At 43.7% G+C, this 11985-nt stretch overlaps 1 protein-coding gene across 1 annotated transcript in view; it reads left to right on the top strand.

Moving 5' to 3' along the window:
* Window positions 1-7203, top strand: part of ZC3H12B (zinc finger CCCH-type containing 12B) — an 11351-nt gene extending 4148 nt beyond the window's left edge. Inside the window, exons 3-5 of the mRNA XM_015820287.1 lie at window positions 3462-3696; window positions 4493-4599; window positions 5595-7203. Of these exons, the coding sequence (XP_015675773.1) occupies window positions 3462-3696; window positions 4493-4599; window positions 5595-7027 (1775 nt within the window). The 3' untranslated portion in view covers window positions 7028-7203. The remainder of the gene's footprint in view (window positions 1-3461; window positions 3697-4492; window positions 4600-5594) is intronic.
* Window positions 7204-11985: the final 4782 nt, after the last annotated feature.

The following is an 11985-nucleotide window of genomic DNA, read 5'->3' as shown; positions in this document are numbered from 1 at the left end:
CCCCCCCCCCCCGACCTATTTTTCTGGAAACCAAAATGGAATTAAGGAAGGGCAGAATAGGAAGAAAACTGGGTGTTCAAAGAATATTCTGCAAATTTGAACTGTGCTGGAAGAATTTATTAATCATTTGGGGAAGTAGCTTTAGTGTTTCATAATAACTTCAGTGATGACTTCAACCAGCTTCATCTGGCAAGTCCTCTTTGGGAAAAGAAATGGTCAGAGTATTTCCTAGTGGAAAAAGTAAGAGACACTGAAAGGATTTCATCCCATTCCGTCTCCTGCTTGTGGATTGAAGGAGGGGCTTTTGGGGCCTCTTCTACGAGCCAGAACAATCATGGCCCCCATCACAGGAACACTGTAGAATAGCATTCCTTGCTAAGAGTTGCTCTGAAAAGCCTTGCTGTACGGATGAAAACGACTCCATTATTTTGACTCCAAACGTGACAGACAAGCATTATCAGGGGGTTTCTGAAAGCTGTAGTCTAGGGCAGTGGTGGCGAACCTATGGCACGGGTGCCAGAGGCGGCACTCAGAGCCCTCTCTGTGGGCACGCGCGCCATCGCCCCAGTCCTAGGCCTTCAGCTGGGTTTTATAAAACCTTTTCGCTTTAGGCCTCTGCCACATGTGCCAAAAAAAAAAAAAAAAAAGTTCAATCAGTCAATTGCAACTTCTCGCGGGAAAAAAAAGATCTCGCAAAGTTGGAATTGATTGATTGAACTTTTTAGTCCCACCCAGTCTGCCGTTACCACTGCAGCCACGCCCACATAATGGGCCACGCCCAGCCAATGGGCCACACCTACCCCGGCACTGCACGATGCATACGTGGGTTTTGAGTTGCAATTTGGGCACTCGGTCTTTAAAAGGTTCGCCATCTCTGATCTAGGGGGTTTTTTAATGCTTTTTTTTTTTTTGGCTGTTCTTTAGAATTCCTCATTCATACATTTCTCTAGATGGAAAGGTTGCTGGTCACTTGGGAGCAGAGATAATTTTGCAAACAGGCACCATCTAGTGCAGGGGTAGGCAACCTCGGCTCTTTTATGACTCATGGACTTCAACTCCCAGAATTCCTGAGTCAGCTATGCTGACTCAGGAATTCTGGGAGTTGAAGTCCATGAGTCATAAAAGAGCCGAGGTTGCCTACCCCTGATTCTAGTGAAAGAAGATGACAGCAAATCTCCATGAATTCTGGACTTTTTAAGGATTTTGTTGAATAGAAGCCCCACGGATCTGGAGAAAAACTCCGTGTGCATTTTCATCATCACTCTTTTTTCCCCCTATAGGCTTTCCTTTCCTTTCAGTAAATTTAATCAAAGCTTATTCCCAGCTAGCAGTTTGAAAGCATGCAGGTGCGAGTAGATCAATAGGTACCACTTTGGTGGGAAGGTGACAGCGTTCCGCGTGCCTTTGGCATATAGCCACGCTGGCCAAGTGACCATGGAAATTGTCTTCAGCCAAGAAATGGAGATGAGAGCACCGCGCCCTTGAGTCAGACACGACCGATAGGGAAACCTTTACCTTTTATTATTAAAAGCAGTACTAATATGTTGGGCACAAGCAGTATTGTAGTTTTGTACCTGTCCCTGTTTGCAAACTGGTTTGTAGCAATAGAAGAGAATATTTGCAACTCAGGGTTGAACTGTAGAAGTTTGCACCTATCTAGGCTTGTGCCTGCCTAAAGCAACAGTGGGTAAACGCCGCTGCTGCGCGAGCTGCACTGGCTGCCTGTGGCCTTCCGGGTGCGCTTCAAGGTGTTGATTATCATCTTTAAAGCGCGCCATGGCATCGGACCTGGTTATCTCCGAGACCGCCTTCTGCCACAGATTACCTCTCACCGGCCGATACGCTCCCACAGAGAGGGTCTCCTCAGGGTGCCGTCAGCCAGACAGTGTCAGTTGGCGACCCCCAGGGGGAGAGCCTTCTCTGTTGGAGCCCCCACCCTCTGGAACGAACTACCCCCAGAGATCTGGGTGATTCCGGATCTCCCCTCCTTCCGCCGCGCCCTCAAGACATGGTTATTTCAGCTGGCAGGACTGGCCTAAGGGGTATTTTAAATTTGGTTTTTAAATAGTTTTAAAAAAGAAAGGCCTATATTAATATTTTATTTTAACCACATTTTAAATTTGTATATTGTATTGTTAATTTGTTTTAAATTGGCTGTAAGCCGCCCTGAGTCCTTTGGGAGAAGGGCGGGGTATAAGTGCGATTAATAAATAAATAAATAAATAAACATTTGTTTTTTAACAACAGTTCTTTTTTGATGATCTTGATGATGAAGAAGCAGAAAATCAACCCCAAAGGACTCTGGGGGGGGTATTAGTAGAAACAACTGCTTTTTTTGTGTATATCAGAATGATTTAAGGGAAAAATCAAGCCCATTGATTCTACTGGAGATATAAACACTTATTTTAGAATAAATGAATATAGAACTTGGCAATAATTACCCTCTCCAAAGTAGATGATTTGCACTGAATTTCAGTGGCATGCTCTCAGTGAGGTCCTCAGAAGTTGGAGCCGTATGCGAACTACAGATTATTTATTCTGCTTAAGTAATAACTTCGTTCATCCTTTTCCGTGTTCTTATTTCACCCTCTACCTTTTCAAAGCCCCTTAGATATTTGGAAAGAAATGTAGACAAGTACTTGATGGGTCAAGGCCAGAGGGAACCTAATTACAGGCTTAAATCACCCCAAAGTCCGTTGGTGTCATGAGTAATTCACAGCAGACAAGATACCATTTTGCCACCCATAATATCTTCTTAAAAATTATCCCATATGTTATGATGTAAACTTAATAGCCTGGGGAAATGATGATTATGGTATGACTAGAAATGTTATAAGTATATGTAAATTCTATAAAATACTGCCAGGATCCTTAAATGTATCTTAGATTCCCGTAGCATCTAAGCCACTGATCTGCTACATGTGCTCCCCAAACTTGGGGTATGGCCCCAGAGAAAATTATCTTGTCAAAAAGTACTTTTTTTCATATGAGAAAGTGAAACAGGATTGCGTACATAATGTAGAAAGTATTAATTAAGTTTAAATATGAATCAACTCAAGCCTATTTTTTTTTACTTTTAAAGCCAAGTGTGGTCTAGAAAAAGGGTCCCCAACCCCCGGTCCGTGGACTGGCACTGGTCCGTGGCATGCCAGAAACCGGTCCACACAAACCAGCTGGTCTCCCCATCTGTGGCAGTACATGAAACCACGCCCCTCCGGTCCACGGAAAAACCTCTCTCCACGGAACCGGTCCCTGGTGCCCAAAAGGTCGGGGTCCTCTGGTCTAGAACTTGGGAAAAAAGTTATGGACCCCTGAGCTAAAAGAATTAAATAAACTCAATGAACCAAATGGGTCATATTAATCCCTATCGTTATATAACTGCCAACAGTGACAAGCCGTAATAAATGCTCTTTATCCGAGCCCCTTGATCTTAACATTCTTATGCAAATCCAATTTTGCAGACCAAGAAATCTTGCACAAATTGGAGAAGGAAAAAATCCTCGTCTTCACCCCGTCTCGGAGAGTGCAAGGGAGACGCGTCGTCTGCTACGATGACCGCTTTATAGTGAAGTTGGCCTACGACTCGGACGGCATCATCGTGTCCAATGACAATTACCGCGACCTTCAGAATGAAAAACCAGAGTGGAAGAAATTCATAGAGGAACGGCTGCTCATGTATTCCTTTGTGAATGACAAGTATGTTAGTTCCCCTCCTACCATTCATTGTGCACAAATCTTCCTTAGAGAGGCTTCCTCCTCTTTTGGTGTGGGACCAAGTCTTATTACAGGTAGTCCTCGGCTTACGACCACCACTGAGCCCCAAATTTCTGTCGGCAGAAGCTGCTGTCTGAACTCACTCCTTCTAAAACACAAGAGTGGTTGTGATCTTGGCTTGTTAGTAAAGGTTGCTGGTTTGAGAGTCAGCAACCATATTTTAAACCACCAACGGTCGGTGTTCAGTGTGCGCTACATAAGTATAGTAAATAAGTCTGTGTCGTGGCCAATTTGATCTAAGAATATTGTATGACCTTCCTACCCACTGGATGCTGGTTACTTTACAGATTGCAGAATAACAAAGCTGGAAGGGACCTTGGAGGTCTTCTAGTCCAACCCCCTGCTTAAATCAGGAGTCCCTATATAATTCTGGACAAATGGCTGTCCATTCTCTTCTTAAAAACCTCCAGTAATGGAGCACCCACAACTTCTGGAAGTAAGCCGTTGATTAATTGTTCTCACTGACAGGAAATTTCTCCCGAGTTCTAGGCTGGATCTCTTTAATGATCTCCCAACCGTTTCTTCTTGTCCTGCCCTCAGGTGCTTTGGGGAATAGGTTGACCCCCACTTCTCTGTCATAGCCCCTCAACTTTTGGAAGACTATCATGTCATCTGTTCTCCAAAGCACCTGAAGGCAGGACAAGAAGTAACAGATGGAAGCTTGTCAAAGAGAGATTAATGCTAGCCAGTTAAGTTTAACTACATTTCCTTTTTTTAGGTTTATGCCACCGGATGACCCATTGGGACGCCACGGCCCTAGCCTTGAGAACTTCTTAAGGAAAAAGCCAGTTATTCCAGAACACAAAAAGCAACCATGCCCTTATGGTGAGTAGGTGACTGGAGGGATTTGGAGAAACTTGGTCTCATGTTCTCATGGTTAATTGGGGAATTCTGGGAGTGGAGGTCCACAAGTTTTAAGTTGCTAGGTTTGGAGACCCCACGCTTTAAAGATTTGAGGAATACTTTCAGACTGCCTAACCAACATTTTTTTTAAAATTAAGAGATTTGTAGTCCCCTGAATCTTTGGAAGACTCCAGGTTGGGGAACATTAAAATAAGCAATCAATATATTGAATAATTACATTACTGTTATTTGCACCTCATAATTGTAGTAAAGTAGTACGACTTTGAAGCAAATACAATTTAAATTTATTGGCTAATCAAGATTTTACTCTGAATTTTTAAAATCCGGAGGCAGCATAGAAATACTCTTTCTCTAGTTCATGATCCATGGGTTATTATCAGATGGATGTATGAGAGTAAAGCCTTAGTTTTTCTGCTCTCTCTTGCCTTTAGGGTTTCAATTATATCTACAGCCAAGAAATTCATTTTGTTTAGAGAGGAATAGATACTAATGATTCTCTTTAATCATTTAGAATAACACTATCACAACAAACTGTGTTCTAATGTAGCTGAGAGTTTGTAACCCCAAAGCATTTACTAGCTGACATCTCATAACATGTATGTGGAAGATCTTTATTTAAGATCTCATAACTCCAAGTGGACATTAAAGGACTGAAAGATGCTTTCTAATACCTCATTTTGAGTGAACATTTAAATGAATATATTTATTTGTGGGGCCTGCTCTAGCTGCCTTCATGGAGCATTGTCCCTTGGCTTAAAACCGTGACAAGAATTTGGATCTATTAACAAGGAAACTTGTGGGGCCTTTTATTCATGATGTAAGAAAATACCAATGTCTTAATTTTACGTTTTTGTGGTAAGAGCAAAAGATTTCATTAGGGTTATCCAGTTAAGACATATAGTTGGCAAGGAACAGGCTTAATCAGAGAGGACTTTTTTTCTCCCCCACCCCTCCAGGGAAAAAATGCACGTATGGACACAAATGTAAGTATTACCACCCAGAACGGACAAACCAGCCCTTGAGATCTGTCGCCGACGAGCTTCGCATCAGTGCAAAATTATCTGCAGTGAAAACCATGAGCGAAGGCGCCTTGGCCAAATGTGGCTCGGGGCCGACCCTTTGCAAAGGGGGGGAGAACCCTTCAGAGGTGAAGCGCAACCCTCCAAAACGCCAGTCTGATCCGAGCATCCGGTCCGTCGTGATGGAACCGGAGGACCGGCTGTCGATGATGCGGAAGCCTGAGGCCAGCTCCGTCCCGTCTCTTGTGACGGCGTTAAGCGTCCCAACTCTTCCGCCTCCCAAAAGCCATGCGGTCGGGGCCTTAAATGCTCGGTCGGCGAGTAGCCCCGTGCCTGGGTCTTCTTCTCAGTTCGCCCATCAGAAATCCTCCCTGGAACACATGGCCAGTATGCACTATCCTCCAATCCTGGTTACCAATAGCCACGGGGCTGCGATCAATTACGCGGATCCATACCCCAAGTACGAATCTTTGGGAGACCACGGCTATTATTCTATGCTCAACGACTTTTCCAGTTTGAACATTAGCAACGTCCACAACACAGATTATTACGGCGTCGAGCTAGACCAAGGTATCTACTCAAGGAATTCCAGCCCATGTCCCGACAGTTGCTTAAGCCATGCCAGCAATGACACTTACTCTTCGTATACCGACCTGTACCTGGGTGTGGGAGATGTGGGTGCCGAGGATCACGCTAAAGTTCCTCGGCTTCCACCGCAAAACCGACCTCAGCCTTTTTCTCACGGCTATCACGAGAGCTTAACCAGGGTTCAGAGCTACGGCACTGAACGGCCCAAACATATTCCGCGCAAGCATTCGGCTTCTCATTTAGCACTACACCTCCAACACCCTCTTGTCGGGGCACGGTCCAGTTGCCCAGGGGACTACCCGGGACCTCCAAACGTTCATCCATCCTCAGCCGCGGCCCAACCGAGCCGTGCGCTGGTTATGACAAGGATGGACAGTGTTTCGGATTCGAGACTTTACGAAAGCAACCCTACTCGGCAGAAGAGGCCCCCGCTCTGTCGAGAGCAGCACGCCAGCTGGGATCCGTTACCGTGTGCAACCGATGCCTACTCCTACCATTCCTATCCCTTGAGCAACAACCTCATGCAACCCTGTTACGAGCCCGTCATGGTGAGGAGCATGCCCGAGAAGATGGAGCAACTCTGGCATAACCCTTGGATTGGGGTTTGTGGGGAGCCCCAAGAACCACGTATTATCCCGGAGCATCAGTACCAAACTTATAAGAACCTCTGTAATATTTTTCCTGCTGGCGTCGTCTTCTCCGTGATGGAGAAGAATCCACACATGACCGACGCACAGCAGTTGGCAGCTATGATTGTTGCCAAACTGAGAACAGGGCGTTAGCACGGTATCCCTTGGAATTCCTGGGGAGAAATACCGGCTGCACCAGAGACGAGCGTGTCCTGCAGGAGGCACCCATGATCCTATAGAGATATTCTCTGTTTTGGGAACAGTTTCCCGCCTCCGGTATACCACTCTCTGTACATTGTTTTTGGCAATTACGTTGACTATGTGTTTGAAGAATTCTGTAAAAAAAAAAAAAAAGCAGATTGTATTATAAGTAAGTATTAAATAATTTTTTTTTAAGCTGGGATTTATTTTTTTTTTAAAAAAAAGGCGTATTTTACAGGAAGTGCAGACTTTTTGCATGGATATATACTGTTTCTTGAATCCAAAAAGGTCCTATGTTTGAAATGAGTCCCTCAAACTTGTTAGCAATTATATTGCATGAGTTGAGTTTTGTAGTTTGCAGCGTTAACTGGCAGGCTGCTCCTAGGAAAATGCGCTGTGTGCATTTGAACACCCCCCCCCACCCACTGAAGGTTGGCCCGTTCTGGCCCATCTCTTTCAAAGAGCTTCTCCGAGGCCCAGTCAGCTGCTCTGTCTTAGTGGTCCATCATGGCGAGGAACTCTGATCTGAAGGACTCTTGGTTCTCTGGGAAACTCAGTTTGTGCACCCTGGAGAAATCTTTGCTCTCCAAGTGAGGAAAATGGAAAGGCAGATCGGCAGGAGCACCACTGCATGGATGCACAACTAACGGGGTCTTTTGGATTGGGGGGGGGCTTTAGGTCATGCCCTTTGGGACATGACGTGTCAAACAGATGACACGAAAGCAAGTAGGACAGTTCTCAGCTAAACCTGAACCGTCTCATTTCCACGTGAATCTGGCTAAAATTGGCAGGCGATTAATTGTACAATTAATACGATTCATTGTACAATTCAATTCTTTACGGTGCAAAGGCGGTTACAATTGTAGCATCCCAAATCAAATTTCACATTTCAGTTTGGCCCGAGTACAGCTAAGAACGAAATGAGTAAACACGTTGTTTTTTAAAAAAAGGTTTAAATCAGGGGTAGTCAACCTTGGCTCTTTTATGACTCGTGGACTTCAACTCCCAGAATTCCTGAGCCAGCTGTGCTGGCTCAGGAATTCTGGGAGTTGAAGTCCACGAGTCATAAAAGAGCCAAGGTTGACTACCCCTGGTTTAAATGTTGACGTTAGAAGACGTAGTCGTTTCCCCAAGGATGCTACCGAGTAGATAAACCCGTTTCGATTTTTCACTTTCGGATCCATGCAGAGGATCCAGGCATTTGCTTCTTTGGAGCTGTTTGACTGGCTCAAATGATCTGGGCAAATGTTTGGGTATTTTTGCTCAAGAGCTGGGCAACTTTTGTAGCTAAATGTCTCCCCGAAGAGGCGTTTATCCAGGTGTAGTTAGCTTTTCCATGTTCTTTCTTTTTTTTTTAAAAAAAAAGCTGCACTGAGTGGACACCCTTTTTCAATCCAAACGTGTCTTTGAACATTTTGAACCATTACTAACTCGATACGTTCTCGAGCTAGGACTTGTTGACTTCTACTGTAGTTTTTTTTCATGAATGCCGAGAAGGCCGAGTTACTGGCCTTGGGTTTCTTCATGAGAAGGTGTGACACTGCCTAAAAAATGTTTCTGACTAGGAAACAAGTGGAACGCGAGGCTGCCGTCAGGGTTGTTTCTGGTGTTTTGAGAATGGCTTTCAAGCTGCTTTCTGAATTTTTGTTTTTAGGCCCAGGGGATAGGGGGTTGTGAAGGGCGTTTCATGTGGCTGGAATAATTCCCGGCGATGCCCAGCACGGCTGCCTAATTTATTTCCATTTGGCATCCAGTAGGATACTCAAGGTGGCTCTAGACAGGGATGATGTTACTAGCTGGCGAGGTGGTGATTCTATCTCCGTGTCCATCACAAGCATAATTGTGCAGTGATACTAACAAGAAAGAACTTGTTTAGATTTTTGAGATTTCTGCTCAACATATTGGAAAGGGCTACCTAGCGCAGTGGTGGCGAACCTATGGCACACGCGTGCCAGAGGCGGCACTCAGAGCCCTCTCTGTGGGCACACGTGCCACGCCCCGGAGATGGCAACCGTCCCTCTTCAACCAGCCGCCTGCTAACTCACCGAGGTCTCACATGGCCGGATCCATCCCAGCACCCATGCGCTCTCTGGCCTCTGTGTGCAGGGGCCGATATGTCAGGCAGCAGCCGCCCCGCCCTCACCTTGCCCTGTGACAATGGCACCCCCGCCCTGCCTCGCCTTGCCTCGCCTCACCCCGCAGGATGAGCCTTCTGCCCACCGCCCCACCTGCCAGAGACCCCCTGGATCTCCCCAACCCTGCCCAGCCCCTACAGGTGTCCCTCCCCACGAGCAGCATCGAGGTGACCATGCTTACCTTGTCCACACCTACCCAATCTGCCATGATCACCACAGCCACGCCCACCTGGCACCCGGCGATAAATAAGTGGGTTTTGGGTTGCAGTTTGGGCACTCGGTCTCTAAAAGGTTCGCCATCACTGACCTAGCGGGTAGCATCTCTCCAGAGTAGGGTTCTTCAACCTCGGCAGCTTTTGAGAAGCGTGGGCTTCAGCTTCGAGAATTCCCCAGCCAGCATGAATCCTGGGAGTTGAAGTCCACTCATCTTAAAACTGCCAAGTCTGAGAAACAGGGCTTTTAAGAGAGAAAAAAATGACACTCATTCCTCTAACAACTTTCCCACCACAAGGGATGTTGATGTCACCTGCCTGTAGCACGATTGCTCTTCCACCAAGCTGCCTTCTGATTTGAAAGACAGGCTTTATGTCCCTGTAGGAAAATGCTGGTGGATCACCTGACATGACCCCTGCATTTGTCATGGTGCGGGGCTTTTTTCCAAATTGCTGCTGGCACACCGGTGGCTTTGGATTGTGTTTGGATGGTGCACCATGCTGAGCAAGACCGCAAGGCAGATCCCAGCATTCCCAGTTTTATCTGGCGCTTTAAGAAGCGCCGAAGAAAAATGCAGATTTGCCCTTTGGTTTAATCTGCGCGCCCTGAATATTCTTCGCAATTTTTAGTTGTGAAGGAGTTATCTAGACCCCTTTATCAATGAGGACAAAACCCTATTTTTTTTTTTTTAGATTTCTTCTCTTTTAAAAGTAGCTGAGAGCAACACCTCAAATAACCAGAAACGACTTTTTGTTTGTTGATACAAATTGTATCTTTCTTGATTGTATAAAAAAAAAATGTATAAAAGCCATCTCTAGATTAGCTCAATATTGTACTTTCATCACTATGTTTGTGACACTGTGTGTCAAAGGGGAGTAGCTCATGGAGGATTATAAATCTTTTTATTTAAAATGGGCACTTAACGGTTTATAGAAAACAAAATAACAGGCAAATTTTGAATTCCATTTTACTACTGTAAGGCGCACCGCTAATGTGTGTGCATTTTAAGAGCATTATGCTGCATAAATTACACATTGTCTATTTATTAATACAGTCTCGCAGAGAATTTTTTTTTGTAAAATACTCGCGTTCATAAGGCTGATGTTCATATTTATACATGGCTATTGACAGTAAAAGTGCTACACATCTGCTTTTGTTTTTAACAGGATAATTACAGAAGTATGGCTTTTCAGTTCGGTGTGAAATTTTGTGTGCTCACAATTTTTTGCATGCAATTCAGTTTCTATATGTATACAATAGGTGTTTCCCATTTTACCCGTCGTAATCTTGTAGACAATTCTAGCAGACTCTTTCAGCACACAGAATGCTGAAAAAAAAGCTACTGCATGAATTTTTTTAAAAAAATTAAGGATGAAAATATTTTACTGTCAGTAAAAGCTATATATTATATACTACATATTGTTAGCAATATATTAAAATGTTACAAGTCTCTTGTGTGCTTTCTTGGGAAAATGCTATGGAGAGGAAGTTGTATACTATCTGTAGCACCTCTTTTCCTCAAAGAAGGAATTCCCTTTTTGTAAAAAAAAAAAAAAGATTTCAAAATCTACTCTGTAAAAGCAAGGAGAGAATGGCAATTTTAAAATAGTATCTGGTTTTTGTTTTGTTTTTTGCTGCTAATTATTTTTCTCTGAAACTGTTGTAACATTTGTTAAATCAATTTACTTCTTTCTGTCTGGACTTTTTCAATACCAGTTCCAAAACTGACATTTCACTGCCTTTGTCTCTCAATGCTGAATTTCTTCTTATATAGAAGGGACGGTATATATATATATAAAAATCACAACTTGCCTATATTGTAAATACATTTTGCTTTAAAATGCTCTTTTTGAGAGCACAGTATGTATGTATGTATGTATGTATTTATTTATTTATTTTGTGTATCAGTATGGTATCTTTTATCAATCTTGAAAAACTAGAAAATCCCATCCTATAAAGTATTTATTTGCATTTGAATTTTCTGTAATACATTGTTATATCAATGCTTAATACTGTTTGCTTAGCTACTGAGAACTGGGGGACATGAAATAATTTTGAAATGTGAGCTTCGGTGATTTTGTAAATATTTAGCAGTTCTTTTTTTTGCTTGTATAGCTTCTAACTACGGTTAGTCCCATTGTAATATTTACAACATTTTACTTTTTTCATTGATAGAATTACCTGTTACTCTTTAATTGTTCCCCCTAAAAATATGTGTATATATATATAAATCTTTGGGTTTTTTTCTGTTGACCCAAATATAAGGTAAGTCTCAATGACAAAGAACGAAGATATACTTTAATTGCCCTGATCCAGTAAGACAGGAGTGGCAACTTTTATGACCTGTGGACTTCAACTCCCAGAATTCCTTCAGGGAGTTGAAGGCCCACAGGTCATAAAGTTGAGCATCCCTGCAGTGAGAGACGTGACAATAGCTTTTAGAAGTGCGAGGAGCAGAGTGTATATCTACAAGTGGTAGCCCCGACCACTTCTTTAGAATGCAGAATAAGAGAAAAGGAACGTGGGCACCAGAAAAGGTCACTAGCTCTGGGTCAGGGCTGA

Source organism: Protobothrops mucrosquamatus, unplaced genomic scaffold (genome assembly GCF_001527695.2).
Source record: "Protobothrops mucrosquamatus isolate PMUCROS unplaced genomic scaffold, P.Mucros_1.0 scaffold1111, whole genome shotgun sequence".
NCBI classification, from domain to species: Eukaryota; Metazoa; Chordata; class Lepidosauria; order Squamata; family Viperidae; genus Protobothrops; species Protobothrops mucrosquamatus.
The sequence above is the reverse complement of the archived record's forward strand: the minus strand, read 5'-3'. Positions and strand labels throughout refer to the sequence as shown.